Source organism: Embiotoca jacksoni, unplaced genomic scaffold (genome assembly GCF_022577435.1).
Source record: "Embiotoca jacksoni isolate LCO1_2020_lvr unplaced genomic scaffold, fEmbJac1.0.p SCAF_51, whole genome shotgun sequence".
Taxonomy (NCBI): domain Eukaryota; kingdom Metazoa; phylum Chordata; class Actinopteri; family Embiotocidae; genus Embiotoca; species Embiotoca jacksoni.
This window is the reverse complement of record NW_027185405.1, coordinates 2,380,097-2,398,166: the sequence shown is the minus strand read 5'-3', so window position 1 is coordinate 2,398,166 and position 18,070 is coordinate 2,380,097. Positions and strand designations below refer to the sequence as shown.

The 18,070-nt window shown below is 42.8% G+C and overlaps 2 protein-coding genes across 5 annotated transcripts in view; both read left to right on the top strand.

The window, feature by feature from the left end:
• Positions 1–6,043: 6,043 nt before the first annotated feature.
• Positions 6,044–12,396, top strand: LOC138211998 (acidic leucine-rich nuclear phosphoprotein 32 family member B-like). The gene is made up of 7 exons (XM_069172226.1): positions 6,044–6,215; positions 8,248–8,397; positions 9,167–9,289; positions 9,702–9,885; positions 9,986–10,086; positions 10,392–10,461; positions 10,863–12,396. The coding sequence occupies exons 1-7, from the start codon at positions 6,162–6,164 to the stop codon at positions 10,937–10,939; spliced, it is 759 nt and encodes a 252-aa protein (XP_069028327.1). The 5' UTR covers positions 6,044–6,161; the 3' UTR covers positions 10,940–12,396.
• Positions 12,397–13,296: 900 nt separating this feature from the next.
• LOC138211990 (type II inositol 3,4-bisphosphate 4-phosphatase-like) overlaps positions 13,297–18,070 on the top strand; it is a 17,550-nt gene continuing 12,776 nt past the window's right edge. The window contains exons 1-8 of one of the 4 annotated variants that reach the window (XM_069172211.1): positions 13,297–13,366; positions 13,678–13,885; positions 16,208–16,266; positions 16,351–16,432; positions 16,572–16,730; positions 16,867–16,914; positions 17,035–17,141; positions 17,361–17,486. In XM_069172211.1, coding sequence (XP_069028312.1) covers positions 13,771–13,885; positions 16,208–16,266; positions 16,351–16,432; positions 16,572–16,730; positions 16,867–16,914; positions 17,035–17,141; positions 17,361–17,486 — 696 coding nt within the window. In that variant the 5' untranslated portion in view covers positions 13,297–13,366; positions 13,678–13,770. Of the gene's footprint in view, positions 13,367–13,677; positions 13,886–16,207; positions 16,267–16,350; positions 16,433–16,571; positions 16,731–16,866; positions 16,915–17,034; positions 17,142–17,360; positions 17,487–18,024; positions 18,045–18,070 lie in introns of those variants that run through there. The other 3 variants (XM_069172215.1, XM_069172213.1, XM_069172214.1) reach the window with 3 other exon arrangements.

Here is an 18,070-nt window from a genome sequence, read left to right as displayed (position 1 = left end):
TTCCTCTCATCTCTTAACGCTTTACACATTTCCAGAAACGAGCTTTTGGAACATTTTTCGATGGTACACGTCGTCAACATCAGTATTAAGCTGTATTCACATTCCAGACGGTTCTGAAACACGTCGTTAAATTGGAGAACCCTTTGGAAGTTTCTAGAGTCTCGGTGACGTTCACTTTGTAAACAACGTCGTCGTACTTCTGGGCATCATCAGAACATTTTAGAAAAATCAGATATCCTGTACGGGACTTTTCTTTAACAGTTGTTGGGACAATGCATGAATCATATTTGAATGCTGTCAGCCGTGCTGGTTCCCCAGAGGATGCATCGCATCGGTTCATGGCTCTAACTGTTACTCCACCAGCGCGCACGTCTGTACCGGCAGTATTCAGAAGTCTGACAAAGACCTCGTGAACAAGGTGGATGTTATTTATTGTAAAAGGCTCTTTAATAACACGACTGTTTATCGGTGATTAAAGGTGAACGGAGAGTGAAAGAACGACCTTTTATTGACCTGCAGCTGTTCGCAGAAAACCTTTTTTGATACACGTTTTAAGGACGCAGCTTTGGGACTCGTCTCCAGCTACAAGACGAGTTTGCAAGTAGTTTAACACGCAGATGTGGATTTGTTTAATGCTGCTTCAACACCTTCCTCTTTTGGTCCTAACCTTCAGATTTTTGGAGAATCGAACCGAAATATCAGGTGTGTAAGAAGCCAATAATCCGGACCGCAGGACCAAAAGTTCGGTTCTGTCGGTCCGAATCAAACTGAACCGTCGTTCGGTTTGTTTCCAGTGAAAACACTTTTTGGATGGTTCAGAATTTTGACCCGATTTACAGAAAATTAAGTCACGTTGTCTCCAATTAAACACCGGAAGAAGAAAAAGAACCGGAATAGACGTAAAGATGAGCCGAGGTCGCACGTGGCGATCCGACAGAAGGGAGGTCGCCGTGATAGAAGCATCGCGGCGACGAAATGCGTCTGTTGGTTCGTTTTCTCGATTGAAACGGAAAAAGGCGACTCGCTGGATTAACGCGCAAAACAAATGTTGACGAGCGGGAGACGCACGTCGGTGACAACGACCAGATGGAGTCTCGTCACGCAAAACTTCCACGTAAAACCAAAACTAATCCGATGAAAAACACCAACCGATGAAAAACACCAACCGATGAAAAACACCAACCGATGAAAAACACCAACCGATGAAAAACACCAACCGATGAAAAACACCAACCGATGAAAAACACCAGCCGATGAAAAACACCAACCGATGAAAAACACCAACCGATGAAAAACACCAGCCGATGAAAAACACCAACCGATGAAAAACACCAACCGATGAAAAACACCAACCGATGAAAAACACCAACCGATGAAAAACACCAACCGATGAAAAACACCAGCCGATGAAAAACACCAACCGATGAAAAACACCAACCGATGAAAAACACCAACCGATGAAAAACACCAACCGATGAAAAACACCAGCCGATGAAAAACACCAACCGATGAAAAACACCAACCGATGAAAAACACCAACCGATGAAAAACACCAACCGATGAAAAACACCAGCCGATGAAAAACACCAACCGATGAAAAACACCAACCGATGAAAAACACCAACCGATGAAAAACACCAACCGATGAAAAACACCAACCGATGAAAAACACCAACCGATGAAAAACACCAACCGATGAAAAACACCAACCGATGAAAAACACCAACCGATGAAAAACACCAGCCGATGAAAAACACCAGCCGATGAAAAACACCAACCGATGAAAAACACCAACCGATGAAAAACACCAACCGATGAAAAACACCAGCCGATGAAAAACACCAACCGATGAAAAACACCAACCGATGAAAAACACCAACCGATGAAAAACACCAACCGATGAAAAACACCAACCGATGAAAAACACCAACCGATGAAAAACACCAACCTCCGTCTGGAAACTCCCGTCGATTTGGACGGAGATCTTCCTCTCCACAGGGAGCTGAAGTCACTCCCTCCTTTTCTATCATTTACCATGCTGATGTTTTCAAACTTAAATATTTGATGCTTCGGCTTCAATCTAAAACAAAAAAGCTGAAAGACTTTGTTTAATTCAGACATTATTTATTACGTCGTCAAATATCGGCAGGAATCTTTGCTAGCATGGCTAATGCTACCAGGCTAACAGCTAGCCTTTGGCTTCACATTCCCGTTCTTGTGTTTTGGTGACGTTGAGCAGAACAAGTATTTAGTGCCTGAACACTGAATACCTCATATTTCATGTGACGTGATATAAAAACAAAGAGAAAAAGTATTCACATTTATTTGACACACAATTTAAACGGTTTTGCCCGCCGCCTTCGTTCACGTTTTTTTTAACTCTTTAAAATAATACGATCGTTACCGTCGCTAAGTTCAATGAGCAAAGATTTAACCTGGAGTTGAACTCTTTACTCTGTTTAAACCAAAATCTTTAGGATTATGATTTTTATTTTCTTTTTTTTTTTTTATGGATCTGCGAGTAAACAACCGTGATATATGATTTATATCTGAGATCAGCAAATGCTCATAATTCATTTCATCTGTTATAAATAAAGCTCCAGAAGTCTTCTCTGAATTTATGAAGGACCTGTTGGTGTTGTGTCACAGATGCTACTGTAGCTGCTTCGCTAAGTCAAAAAAATCAAATATAAAAAAACAAAAAAAACACAAAATGAGAACTTGAAGAGTAAACTATTATTTTATGAAATGTTTGGAGGGTAGTTTAAAGCTATAATACTGTTTTTGGGCACAAATAATAATAAAAATGGAGAAAAACAAAATCCAGTTTGAAGCTGGTCGATATCAACAAATAAACTGAATCCAAATGCAATAAATTCAGATGGACTAATAAAATCTAATGTTTCAATAAGAGGAAGAGGTGAATCTCTTCTGATGCCAAAGCACATGTGTGACAACAACAATACAATCAGGAAGTAAAACGAATCTAGTTTCCTCTGACGAGCTGGTTTGGAGCACAACGACATTCAGTGTTTCCTTTTTCCAACTATTTTTTGGGACTTTCTTTATTTGGTCTGAGCTCTGGTGTCCGAACACGTCTGAGTCCGCCTGTGGAACAAGTCTGTGAGCTGCATGCAACTGAACCGCTGATGGTTTTCTTAAAAAATATATATATATTAAAAAGAAAAGAGGTAGCTCTTTGTCGTGGTGGCTTTTTACTCACGATGCAACCGCTCATCTGCAGTTTCTATTGTTTAACCTCCGTATTGTTTTTGTTTTTTTTACCTACTTCAGCTATATTCATATAGAACTCTTTTTCAACTTACAAAGTGCTTTAAGATTTATTTTTTTTCTTGAATGTTTTTATTTATTTCCCATTTTGTCTTTTGTGTTTTGTTTTTCTTTCTTTTCTGATTTGCCCTCATATGGCGACATGTATTCTAACCTCAATGAGGGACTTGTACTGTGTTAAATCCTCCATTTCCTTAACGGGAGTCGGACCTCGGCCACGTTACCCGCCCGGCTTCAGTTGCGACGCCGCTCTGCAGCCTGAAATGTTCCCCGTCGTCGGTCTTTCCTCAGCGGCTCGGCAGCTCCGGAGGCAGAATTCATCTCGTAAATTTGAAGCTACAGACAGTTAGCTTAGCTTAGCACAAAGAAACTACTGGCATTGCTCTGTCCAAAGAAAGCAGCAACCCGCCGCGACGTCGCCCATCGGTTTGTGAACTGCCATTTATATTATTTGGAGCCAGAAGCGACCGTATTTGGACGAGCTGGTGAAGATGGGAACACTATGCCCCGCCCACCTATCCCGGCAGCCACGCCCCCAAACATAGCTGTGTTTGAGTCCAGAGCACTGGTCAGGAGTTGATCTGATGACACCATGATGACTTGTGCAAAACATTTACTGACTTCAGGAGAGAAGTTGATGCTTTTTCAATGGGAGTCTATTGGAGCCCCTAGTGGCCCTCAGAGGTACTGATTTTGTTGGGGGGGTTTGTAATAATGTGGCCTTGGTCTGAGCTGTTGGCTGTGTTACATCATAATAAGACTGTATGCCTTGTGGCTGTATGAAACAGCCCTCTACCTATGGAGCCTGCCGTCCTCTGGTGAGCTACATGTGTGTGTGTGTACACACCTTGTTGCTATTTATTTATGTACTGTACGTATTCATTTAGTTATTTATTTATTCCTGCGTCCTATTTATTGGTCGGGCACCTGTGGTGTATTTGACAGTCGTCAATACATTGGTGTGTGATGTGTGTGTGGGGGGGATATGTGGGTTGGAAAAAACCTAGCTGTGATACTAACTGTTGCTCTCCTCGTATTGGACAATGATGTAATCTAAGACCACCGTATGTATAACTGCTTGAACTACGATGTAATGACAATAAAGAAAATAACTCTGACACGTTGCAGAAGACGCTGCAGATGACGACGACAGTCCAGTCTGTCGCCACGGGTAGATATACGAGAGCTGCAGCAACCCCTGGCTGTACAAACCTGGAAACGCATTAACCAACCAGCCAGACTTTTAATCTGAAATCCTACATGTACTCGATTATTCAATGTGATTCCAGATTAGAAATGAACTTTAAATCTGGACCTCACATAATCATAAATAAGGTTGTTGTTTTTTTCATTTAAGTGCTGCTTTCTTTCTAAAACAAATTGTTTATTTGATCTACAACTTTTTAAATCTGGAAAATGTTGTTTGATTAGCTGATCGACAAAGAAATGAATTTTTAACAGTTTTGATGATCTATTTATCTTTTTGATGCATTTTTTAATGAACAATTAAGAAGAAATCTTAACAGAGTTGGGATGCATCACAATAGTGTAACCATATAACATGGTTAAATTTTTATTTCTGGTGTTTGATTGCATTTTTATAGTTTGCAAAAACTAATATGTTAAATATTAACATAATATAAAGAATATAATATAAATAATAGTATGGATGTATCTTAAATAATGTAACTATAACGGAATTATTATTATAAACTCCAAACTTTCAGGATGTCGTTACTTATAATTAATACCGAATTATCTATGATGGATATTAGTCATGAACTGTTTTTGCTGTCTGCAGTGATGTTAAGTGGCCGCCAGAGGCGCTGCGGAGTCCTGTTTCCCTCATACAGTCCCTTGTTTCCCTCCTTTTACTGATCAACATCTGATGCTTTCAATTTCTCCGTATAAAATCGGAATTTACATTTCAAAGCAGAAATAAATGCAAATTATCTGGCGAAACCAAAAGAATGAAAACAATTGAAACGGTAACCTCACTGCCTGTTTAATTAACATCACAAATCAAGCATTTGTTAGCGTGAAGGAGGGAAAAGTCACGTTAACTTTTGACATGTAGGAAAGTTTAACAACTCAAATCATTGGACTAAAAATATTGTTCAGTTTAACAGTGCAAGGTTTAATTAAGAGTTGAAATAAATAAAAAAATATATATTCAAAACATTGTAAAACATTTTAAATGTAACATTATAAAAAAAAAAAATAAAAAAAAATAAAAAAAAATCGAATAATTAGGTTTCAAGGGAGTTTTGTGATAATGCCATATGTTCTATATATATATATATATTTATATATATATATATATCGTCGTTAGTAAAAATATATATATAATTTTAAAGTCGTATTTTTTAATTAACAGTACTTACTCGTCAATTTGTGGTGTGAATCTTATAAATCTGATACTTTTCAGGGCATTTAAACGCACCAAACTGCCTGACCCACTTTTCACACGCCGCGAGGACGAGTCAAGTTACACATTAAAAAATAAGAGTACCGGAAGTTAAATGTATGTCCTTCAAAATAAAGCTACAAGTCAGAACACCCCCGTACACACGAAACGGATCCTTCACATGAGAAACTGAACGCGTCTGAAAAGATCAACAGTTCTTCTGCGTTCATTCGGTGTGAAATTGCAGTATTTCGTTTTGGAAGACGTCTCATCTGCACTTCCGGTGTCCTCGCGATGCTTTTATTTTGAAGGAATCCCCCGGAAGGTCGCGCGCTTTCTGCTCCGTCGGACTTCACAAGCGTTTCCTCGTGTTGATGCTGAAGAGAGGACCGAGGAGCGACGAGACGTTTCCATCGCAGAGACACGAACTCAGGCGGCACCCCCCAAAACGAAGCAGCGGAAAATGGACATGAAGAAGAGGGTCTCCCTGGAGCTGAGGCACCGGTCGCCCACGGAGGTAAGCTGCCCGGTTTGGGGCTCGTGTTGATCGGCGTAAGCTTGACGACCCGGCCGGAGAAGGGACGAAGGAGGAGGGGTGGTGGCGAGCACATGGCAGCGGCTCTCCGGGAGGAGAAGTCCCCGAAATGGGCTTTTCTTTCTCCAGTTTCCCGCCGAGCTCGTTAAAAGTGAAACCCGGTTTGATTCGGTGCGTTTTTACCGTTTCTCCGTGAACAGCTCCGTCACGCAGCTGTTCACCGCCTCGCTCTTATTCGGGGGTTTTCACTCGCGTCTCGTTCCTTTAAACTCTCGATTTCTGTCCCGGACGGTGAAAACTGTAAAAACTCCGGTTGAGGAGGACCTCGGTGAAAACACGGACACGCGCACCGAGCGGAGCTCCGCGTCGCGTGGGGTCCGGCTAATCCCCGCAGACACGTTACAGACGGAGAGCAACGCGTCGGGACTCGTTCACAAACTACGACTTTTCACACGTAAACGTTAATATTCCGCGTTTTATTGTTTCCTGAAGACCAAACTTTGACCTGCGGTGAAGCGACACCGTTTGAAACGTCGGACGGTTTGATGTTTGTGTTCAGCAGGAAACGCAGTTCAGTTTGTTGATTTAGTTTCTCTGACCCGGTAAAGTGTGAACATCCCGCGCCGTCGACCTTTACCTTCACAATGGTCAATTTACACGTTTTAAAACTCTAAATTACGCTTTTTTTTTTTGTGCCATCGGGGTTTTTTTGTCCGTTTTTTTTACTATCGCGTCTCCAGGTGATAGTCGGACCCCGTGTCCATAACGTGCTAAGGGCGCGCAGCCCAGCTGTGTGCTCGCGCTGGCTCGATGAAACCAGCTCGTTCCTGCCGTTGTTGTTTCGTTACAGTCGCTTTACATGAACTTTAAAAACCACTCTGCAACCAGGTTGTTTTTACAGTTTATCGCCAGTGGCGGGAATAAGAGCGCAGGGCTAACACGCAGCTAGTAGCAGGCGAGCTAACTTAGCAGCGTCACGTGCGTGCGTGTGTGTGTGTGTGTGGGGAGTTTACAAACAGAATCCCGACCCGGGATCCGTTCCAACACAAAACTCCTCTTCACTGAGATGCGTCCTAATTGTTTGTCCCCTTGAATTCTGTCCATTATTGTCTTCTTGTGTCTTCATGGATTTACATAAAACAAACCTGAGTGGGATCACAGAACTTTACAAACTCTTTCAGAGACGGAAATATACACATTAAAACAGTACAACAGGAACCGTTTCATTCATGAAGTAAATAGTCAATTAAAATGTTTTTTTATATAAATATATATATATATATATATATCTGTGATGTCATGGCTTGAATTTAGTCTCCTTTAAACAAAAAAGTTGAAGTTTTTCTTTCCTTTTTTTGTCCATTTATCAATCAAAAACACTTTTACTATTGTATAGATAAAAATATCCACACTTACCAGCTAAAACCAGCAAATTTCTGAACCGAAGTCATTTCTAACCAGTACAGTTGTCATGGTGAACCGCTGGCTCATCTGGACCTCCAGGCAGAGCTCGGTGGAGTGAAATGACTGTTTGAATTATTCATATCGACCCCATCACCACCACCACCACCACCACCATCAAATCAAGAAATGAAACGTCGCTCCGTGTTGTAGCTCTGAAACAGTAAAAAAAAAAGATGCCAACAGCAGCTTGAAAGTTATTTATTTAAAAAAAGAATTATATTATCCAATTAATTAGTTGATGGACAGACAATTAATGGCCAACTATTTTCATAATATATATATGAAAAATGCCCCAATTCTCAGATTTTTAGGTTCAAAAATTTGAATTTTCTAGTTCCTTTAGTCATCTGTGATGATAAACAGAATTTTATGTTTGTTTGTTGACAAAACGAGACATATTAGGTTGTATTTTAGACTTTAGGAAACACCGGTCCACATTGTTCAAACAACTAATCGATTCATGGAGGAAATAATTTACAAATTATCAATAAAGGGAAAAAAGAAAACCTTAGTTGAAGCTCTATTGTTGACTTTTATCTTGTTTTTTTAGGTCCAGGAGCTGGTTCTGGACAACTGTCGCTCCACTGAAGGAAAGATCGAAGGAATCACAGAAGAGTTCTCCAACCTGGAGCTGCTGAGCCTCATCAACGTCGGCCTGACCAGCGTCGGAGACATCCCCAAACTGGACAAACTGAAGAAGGTGAGCGGGACGGACGCGCAGACACAACCGGCTCTCATTCAATATAATAATAACTAATAACCTGCGTTATTCAGGCTTCAACAGATCCTGAAAGGAGCTCAACCATGTGTCCGCAAATGTCCGATTACTGTGGAAAGTTTTCCTGTATTTGTCTTTGTTCTCGCCGGTGTTTCATTGTGAGCCGTGTTCGTCATAAAGTCGGAGTTGAACTATATTAATATAAATGTTTCATGAACACATGGAGACAGAAACTCTGGTTCACCTCGTTGTGTCCCGACACTTTCCAAACAAATGTACAACACATTTTCTGGTTCCAGCTTCTTAAAGGTTGTTTTAAAGCACAAATAGTGGGAAAAAAATGACAATAAATTGCCAATTTTTTTTGTTTTTCTGTCACGTATGCTAGAAAAGCTAAAACAGTCAATCAATTCATCAATTGACAGAAAAGCAATCTGCTGCAATTTTGATAACTAATCCTTTAAGTTTTTTTGTTTTTTTTTAAACAAGACATTTGAAGACGTCACTTTCATTTCTTTTAAATATAAAATAACTGAAAAACTACGTGTCAGATTCATCGTTACAGAAAATAATGGTTAGTTTCAGCCGTGTGACCGTTAACGCAAAATCTTTGGGATTGAAGCCGAGTTCCTGATAAAAGAAGCAGCTTGAAGATTATTATAACGGACATAAAGCTGCTGAAACTCAAAGATATGAAACATATTCCCGTATATCGAGTGAAGAGCCTTGTGTTGTTTCTGTTTGTGTGCAGCTGGAGCTGAGCGACAACAGGATATCGGGCGGTCTGGAGCTGCTGGCGGAGCGGCTGGTGAACCTAACGCACCTCAACCTCAGCGGGAACAAGTTCAAAGACATCAGCACCCTGGAGCCGCTGGTGGGTGGAGCCAACGTGATGTCATCATTACGAGCCTCCAACTGAAAAACATTAGCGTCGCCGCAGGTCTTAAAAGTCGTGAACGCAGCAGAAACCCCGACCAGGCGATAAATAATCCCTCCGTTTTTAACCGTTAACATTTTGTTTGTTTGTTTCAAAACGGTTACGTTAATAGAAATGTTTATGTGAGAAACCTGAAGGGAAATGTGACATTCAGAAAGTATTATCGACTTTTATTTTCTGCTTGAATGAGGTGGAAAACAGACCTGACCGGGGAATTGGCGCCACCTGCTGGTCGTCTGTCGACGATCGAGACACACATGAATTTGTCCTTCCTGCAAATTCGGTAGATAGAAATGGGAACAGATTAAATTTCAGTCCTCACCTTGTCGTTGTTTTTCCGACCCTCCAGAAAAAGCTGCCTCAGCTGAAGAGTCTGGACCTGTTCAACTGTGAGGTCACCAACCTGGCCGACTACCGGGAGTCCATCTTCAAGCTCCTCCCCCAGCTCACCTACCTGGACGGATACGACATCGACGACTGCGAGGCGTCCGACTCCGACGGCGAGGGAGACGGCGTCGACGAAGACGAAGAAGGTTCGACGGCAGGAGAGAAAAAAACAAAAACACGACTGAAGTGGAAAAAAACCAACGAGTGAATACGAGCGAGGTCTGAAAGTTGTTTTTGTTCGTTCAGAAGGAGAGTCGGAGGACTTCGAGGAGGAGGAAGAGGAGGATGAGGAAGACGTGGTGGCTGAGGAAGACGACGACAGCGGTGACGACACCGGTGACGAAGAAGTGAGTCTGAAGACAAAATGTCTCTTTTAAAAAGGACAAGTGACGATTAATGAAATAATAACCGACAGATGATGACGTCATGATTGATTCTTCTTCTTCGCTGGTTTTCTGCGGTTGCTGAACTCGTGTTTCCTTCCAAGACTCCGTTTTGTGGACGATGATGTTTTTTATTATTATAATAATGATATTAATAATAATAATAATAATGATTTGTGAAGCCGTGTGGAAAAATGTCACCGAGCTGCTATTTTCATTGGAAGTTTGGCTTTGAAGCTTCGACAACCAGCTGGTGTTTGTTTCTGCAGGACGGAGAGGTGAACGGAGACGTGGACAGCGAGGATGACGAAGAGGACGAGGAAGACGAGGACGATGACGGTGAGCACATCCTTCGTCTCCGTGAAGAAAACCTCAACTTCACTTTTTGAACAAAACTATTTTCTGATGTTTAGACTTTCAGCCGACATGAAGAGTTCGAGTTCCTTAAAATATAAAATCCAGAAAAAAAATAAATGCAAATGTCCTGAATTAAAAAGAAGAATAAAAGTTCAGATAAAAGTAGAAACGGATAAAAAAGTGTTTGTTTAGAATCACTGACAATTCTTGTTACTCTGTTTGTTTATTAAAAACTTAACAACAGAAATAATTAAAATCCATGAATGGACTGATTGTTGGAGCTCCAGCTGGCTGCCAATAAATAAATCAGCTGTAACATTCAGTCATGTTGTTGTTGTTGTTGTTGTTGTTGTTAAAGCTCCTCCTTTTGGTTTCCTCTGCAGACGAGGATTCGTCTCCGGCCAAAGGAGAGAAGAGGAAGAGGGACCCTGAGGATGAGGATGATGAAGATGATGATTAAGGGCCCGCAGAGGCTCCTCTTGACTCCTCTGACCTCACCCCCCCCACCCCCACCACCAATGCTCGCCCTGCTCCTATTGACTCCCCCCCCCTCCCCCTCCCTGTCGCCCCCCTCTGGGCTGCGTCCCATTTCTGGACCCGGTCTCCTCCCGCCGCCTCCTCGTCAGCTCCTCACAGACTAAAAACATTTCCGTTAACTTCTGAGCTTCAAACATTTGATGATAAGTTTATCCCGTTCCTCTCTCACGTCTTGTTTACGGCAACACAGTTGGTTCAAACAAAAACATTGCCAGTTAAACAGTTTTTTTCCAAAAGTCTCGTTTTGTCCGACCAGCAGCCCAAAAAAAACCTAAAACCTTGAAAGTCAGCTGTCGTTCAAAAAAAAGAAATCTCAACATTTTAGACTCTGGAACTAAAAATAACCCGAAACAATCAAACCTGAAGATCCGACGTCACATCGAGACTATTTTGTTTTAATTTCATAAAAATATCTTCTAGGAAAGAAACTCTTCTTCCCTCAAAGTAAAATCAAACGTGCAGAAAGAATCTCTAGTAAGAAAAAAAATTTAATTTAATGTGATCGAGTCGTGTGTCTCCAGATTCCCACGCAGTTTGTGAGACATAAACGCATCACGAGTTCCTGAGGAGACGTTACCTTTTTCTAAAGTTTGTGTTATTTAGTGGTCCGTTTTTCTCTGTGAATCTGTAGTGGAAATCACCGCGTGGGCTCAGGAACACTTTTAAGATTACAAACTGTCTGCAGAGAAAAGTTCATCAGAACTGTTTTTGTTTTGTTTTTTTAACCGTAATTTTCCAACATCTCGTCGTCGTGTTGTAAAAAAACAGAATAAATCAGTGAATGAATCCGGTCGTGTCTGTGGAGGATTTAACAACGAGGGTTCGTGGGAGGAAAACGTTGGATAACCGTTGGATAACCAGCCCTCGACTCCTCCTTTCCCTCCTTCTGTCGTCCCCCCTCCTCCCCCCTCCCAATATCCCTCTGTGACATCATCACCCTGGGACAGAACCAGCAGCTCTGATGTCATCGTGCTTCAAACGAGCTCCGTGATGGGGAAAGAAACAACCCTCCTCCCGACCTCCCTTTCTCCCCGCAGCCGAGCGCTCAGGGCAAAACTGTCTTCTCTTTTCCTTTTTCTTTTTTTGCAAACAGAGCTTTTAAAAGAAATATTTTTTCAGATGAATTGTTTTTGTTTGGTTTTGTACGGTTGTCCGGGGAAACTCGTCTCCCTCCTGCTCCCTCCTCCTGCCTCTTTGCGTTTCTCTTCCTGCTCAGTACGGAGATCCAGTTGTTCCTTCACACTTAGACTGACTACTGAGGTTGTGTTCTTTTTTTTTTTTCTTTTTTTTTTTACTTTCTGTAAATTAAATAAAAAAACAAACAAAAAAAACCAAACACACACACAAAAAGGACTTTGTAAATAAAATCTTAACATTTTGCTCCTGGTGTCCGCTCTCCTTCCTTTTATCTCCAGCTTGTTGTTGGAAATATCAGTATCAGCTGACAGGAAGTTGCAGAATTGATGTCTTTAAATTGTGTTTATGGTCATGAAACTGGCTCAGTTCAGTAGTTTGTCCACCAGAGGGCAGCAGGTTCATGTTTCAAATGGAAAAATAACTTGGTTACTGCAGTTGTGCAACTTTATATATATATATGTTTATATATATATATATATTTATAAATATTCATCACAGTGATGTCTTCAAATACAATTTAAATGTGTTATTTTTCATGTGACCAAGAACCTTAAAAATAACTGATTTAAGTGGTGATTAATCTGTTATCAGATCAGCTTTAATTCAATTTAAATCTGCTAGAACCAAAATTATAACCTTATATTCAAATCAAGCGCATTTGTTTTGTCACTGAACCTGAATGTTAAAGCAGTTTTAATAGAAATAAAAGAGCAGGAGTTCTTCTGACCTTTGAAGTTGGTGGAGTTCAAAAGAAAAGAAAAATGAATCACTTATTTAGGTTTAATATTTATAAGTCGGCCCCAAAACAACACAGGAAGTCTGTTTGTTTAGACTCACTGAAAGTTCCTGCTGCTCTGGTTGTTTATTAAAAGCGTAACAATAAAAATAATTTATATATATTTAATGTATATCAGTGTTTTTATAAATGTTATTCATTGTTTAATTTGAGTGGAGTTATTCAGACTAATGTATCAAATTCGTGATCAATTCATCCAGAAAATAAGTTCAAATATATTGTGAATGTATAGTTTAACAGCACACCTCGTGAAACGGGTCCGCTGTCTTTCTCGCGAGATCTGATGGTTCTACGTTAAGTGTTCCGGGGAAGCGGGAGTTCTCGCGATACTTCAGAGCTGGTCCAAAGGTTTTTCCAGTGTGGTTTCCTTTCGGAACAACCAGAAGGTTAAAAGGTGGAAACCTGCTTTTTCTGCCGGTAAGAGATCCGGATGAACCTTCAAACTTCACACTACGGTCACTGATCATGTACTTTACGGCATGTGAAGCACTTTAAGATTGATTTTCTTGGCGGTTTTCCATCATGTCAACAAACGAGCGTTTCTTTTTAACATGGTCTTTTACTAATGTTTTTAATTTCCTCTACAATTGAACCTAAATATTTATTGAGCTTTGAACGGATCCAGCTGTTGCTGACTAAATGCTCAGGATGTAAAACGTTTATTGCTCTAGTTTAACTTTGTTTATTTGATTTTAAACAAGCAAAACCATTTCTACACATTGATTTAGAGGTCAAAGAACATCAGACCCTTATTGATGATGATGATGATGAAGATTATGGGGTCCGCAGACATCAGCTGATGTGTTCTGAGGAGGACGAAGATGAGGAGGACGAAGATGAGGACAAACGGCAGCCAGCTGCGGTTTCTGTCCAGAGAAGGAACATCTGGAAACGTCCAGAAAGAAGGAACGCTGCAGGTCGGACGGCCGGGCAGAGGTCAGATATTCTGTTCTGTTCTGTTCTGTTCTGTTCTGTTCTGTTCTGTTCTGTTCTGTTCTGTTCTGTTCTGTTCTATTCTATTCTGTTCTGTTCTGTTCTGTTCTATTCTGTTCTGTTCTGTTCTGTTCTGTTCTGTTCTGTTCTGTTCTATTCTGTTCTGTTCTGTTCTGTTCTATTCTATTCTGTTCTATTCTATTCTGTTCTGTTCTGTTCTGTTCTGTTCTATTCTGTTCTGTTCTGTTCTGTTCTGTTCTGTTCTGTTCTGTTCCGTTCCGTTCCGTTCCGTTCCGTTCCGTTCCGTTCCGTTCCGTTCCGTTCCGTTCCGTTCCGTTCTGTTCTATTCTATTCTATTCTGTTCTGTTCTGTTCTGTTCTGTTCTATTCTATTCTATTCTATTCTATTATATTCTATTCTATTCTATTCTATTTTACAACCCTTTTTCCATAAAAGTTGGGACGCTGTGTAAAATTTGATGACTTGCAGATCATGTAAACTCATATTTAATTGAAAAGAGACCAAAGACAACATATCAAATGTGGAAAATGTGACATGGTGTTCCTGATCCGTTGCCACGGTAACCCAGTTAGTTGTGAGATGTTCCACCAGGTGTATTTTTTTTGTTTTCTTCACCTTTACACAACTTTTCAAGTCTTTTTTTTTTTTTACGTCTGTCCCGACTTTGTTTCTGGACGTGTTGCTGCATCAAATCAAAACCAGACGAGCAGATAAAACAATAACCTCAGTTTGAACATTTGAGACGTTGTCTTCGGTCTCCTTTCAATTAAATGTGTTCCTCTGTGATTCATTCACATTTTACAGGCCGTTACAACTTCTTTAGAAAACCGGGTCGGAGTTACGCAAAAAAATACAAACAGGTGTTTGTGCAGTTACAGTGAAGACGAGCTTGTAGTGCAGGATTGTGTCGGGCTGACCCCCCCCCCCCCCCCCCTAACACCCCCCCCCCCCCCCCCCCCCCCCCCCCCATCTGACTCACCCTGACTTTACTTCCTGGAACATCTGGAACGTCCGTCTGACTCAGAATCTGCAGAGCGCTGAATAAACCAGATCCTTGGATTCACATCGCACGCAGATTTTCCTCTTTTTTACAAAACGCTGAATTTGTCCTGTGAGAGCAGAACCGTCGGGTCGAGAACCGTCGGGTTTGTCGGGTTCAGAACCGTCGGGTTCAGAACCGTCAGAAGTTCAGAAGAAGTATACAAAAATTTAAAACGGCTGGAAAAATTTAGTCTGCTTAACATGTTGTACAGAAAATTACAGAAAATGGGAAACATAAAAAGCAATATTTAAAACAAATAACATCATATGTCCACATTGTACATAAGTCGACAGCAAAGTGTGTTTGTGTACTTGAGTGTTCATGCGTGGCAGTGTGTAAGCATTTCCTGTGCTGGCAGATGATGCGAGTCGGGTCGAGAACCGTCGGGTCGAGAACCATCGGGTTGAGAACCGTCGGGTTCGTCAGGTTCAGAACTGTCGGGTTCAGAACCGTCAGGTCGAGAACCGTCGGGTGCAGAACCATCGAGTCGAGAACCGTCGGGTTCAGAACCGTCAGGTCGAGAACCGTCGGGTTCAGAACCGTCGGGTTGAGAACCGTCGGGTTCGTCGGGTTCAGAACCGTCGGGTTCAGAACCGTCAGGTCGAGAACCGTCGGGTGCAGAACCATCGGGTCGAGAACCGTCGGGTTCAGAACCATCAGGTTGAGAACCATTGGGTTCGTCGGGTTCAGAACCGTCAGGTCGAGAACCGTCAGGTGCAGAACCATCGGGTCGAGAACCGTCGGGTTCATAACCGTCAGGTCGAGAACCGTCGGGTTCAGAACCGTCGGGTTCAGAACCGTCGGGTCGAGAACCATCGGGTTCGTCAGGTTCAGAACCGTCGGGTTGAGAACCGTCGGGTCGAGAACCGTCGGGTTCGTCGGGTTCAGAACCGTCAGGTTGAGAACCGTCGGGTCGAGAACCGTCGTGTCGAGAACCGTCGTGTTCAGAACCGTCGGGTTCAGAACCGTTGGGTCGAGAACCGTCGGGTCGAGAACCGTCGGGTTCGTCGGGTTCAGAACCGTCAGGTTGAGAACCGTCGTGTCGAGAACCGTCGTGTTCAGAACCGTCGGGTTCGTCAGGTTCAGAACCGTCGGGTTGAGAACCGTCGGGTCGAGAACCGTCGGGTTCGTCGGGTTCAGAACCGTCAGGTTGAGAACCGTCGGGTCGAGAACCGTCGTGTCGAGAACCGTCGTGTTCAGAACCGTCGTGTTCAGAAACCGTCGGGTCGAGAAGAGACGCTAACGAAGCTTCGGTGTCTCAGGTCTCGCGGACAGATTCTGTCGTCTGAGAGGAAACCTGCTGTTCATCCTGAAGAAACAGGTGAGTGACGGAGACCAGAAACAGGAAGTGAGTTTCAGGTTTTTTTGTGTTTCCATGTGTGAAATGTGTGAAATGCGACCGCAGGCTGGGGAGCTGGAGGAGGTGCTGCTGTTGGAGAGATGCAACGTCACGAGTCTCCCAGATGATGGCAGGCGACTTGTCGTCAGTACGTAACACACACACACACACACACACACACACACACACACACACGCACACACACACACACACACACACACACACACACATTTTTACGAACACCGTTTTCCAACGTGAAGTTTAAGCAGACTAATGTGTGCGTTGAGGCTTCGAGAGCGGCGACCCGCCGGTGTTCCTGCGGTCCAGCGGCCCGGCTGAATGTGCGTCCTGGCTGGTCGCCCTGAGAGACGCCAACATGGAGACGCTGAGGAGGCGTGTCGCGCACCTGCGCGGCCTCGTCGACGCTCACCTGGAGAAGGATGGAGGTGCGTCTCCGATATCTAAAGAACAACAGATATTTATCTCCTGTTGGGATTCTGCTGTTTTTAGAAAAACACAAACCTGTAAATTATGTTTGAATGGAGTTCACCGTCGCTGTAATGCTGCCCCTGTGGCCACTAGGTGGAGCCGAAACCACCGCTGAAGTGTCTCCGCTGCACCTGACCGTTGGTATGTTGACACACACACACACACACACACACACATACACACACACACACACGCACTGTCATGTTGGTGAAATCCAGTTAAGTACTGCGTGTTTGTCATCGTCGTGCTGTTTCTGTCAAGAGTGTCGAGGTTTGGTTGCCATGGTAGCCAGAGTCCAGCTTCAAGTTGCTGTGATCGACGAACACACTCACGTGGTCAGGAAGCACTGCAGTGCCGACATAGTGGAGGTACACACACACACACACAAACACACACACACACACACACACACACACACACACACACACACACACACACACACACACACACACACACACTTCACTTTTTAAAAACAGGCTGAAAAGCAAGTGTCAGAGTCCCGCCTTGTTTTGATGTGTGTGTGTGTGTGTGTGTGTGTGTGTGTGTGTGTGTGTGTGTGTGTGTGTGTGTGTGTGTGTGTTTGTTAGTTTCAGGGTTCGACTGACGGTGTGTTTCAAACATCAGTGTGTATCCGTGGCGACTACCGCCTGTACCATCACAGCAGGATCAAAGTTACCGTTCACCGGGCAGAGGAGTCAACGACACCCAACGCAGTGAGTGAGTGCGTGTGTGTATTACCAGGTGTGTGTTTTTCTGCATGTGTGTGTGTGTGTGTGTGTGTGTGTGTGTGTGTGTGTGTGTGTGTGTGTGTGTGTGTGAGAGTGGGTCTGAAAAAAATATGCACATAAGAGGATTAGTGCAGAAGGATGTGTACAAGTGTAATGCCAGCACACACATTTGATTCTCTGTCAGTTCAGTTAATCTCACACACACACACACACACACACACACACACACACACACACACACACACACACACACACACACACACACACACACACACACACACACACACACACACACACACATGGATGGGGGGTACGTGAGGATAGCCGCGGACAGAAACTAACGGTTTTAATGAGAAGAGAGTTCCGTTTTTTGGCTCTTTTCTCCTTTCTGCCAAACTCCGTCCCGCCGCTTCACTAATCTGCATATTTCCCATGATGCAGATGGGCGTGTGTTTTTAATCCCATCGGCCGTGGTGAAAGTGGAGGAGGAGGAGGAGGAGGAGGAGAAGAAAGCAGGAGCAGGGAGACATTCAGCTGATGTGTGTTTGTATTTTGAGCCGGAGACAAGG

Bases quoted from the DNA above. Each gene is read 5' to 3' on its own strand.
- LOC138211998 (XM_069172226.1), top strand. From the start codon at position 6,162: ATGGACATGAAGAAGAGGGTCTCCCTGGAGCTGAGGCACCGGTCGCCC. The intron at 8,398-9,166 runs GTGAGCGGGACG...GTTTGTGTGCAG, and splicing joins AACTGGACAAACTGAAGAAG to CTGGAGCTGAGCGACAACAG. The intron at 10,462-10,862 runs GTGAGCACATCC...TTTCCTCTGCAG, and splicing joins GGAAGACGAGGACGATGACG to ACGAGGATTCGTCTCCGGCC.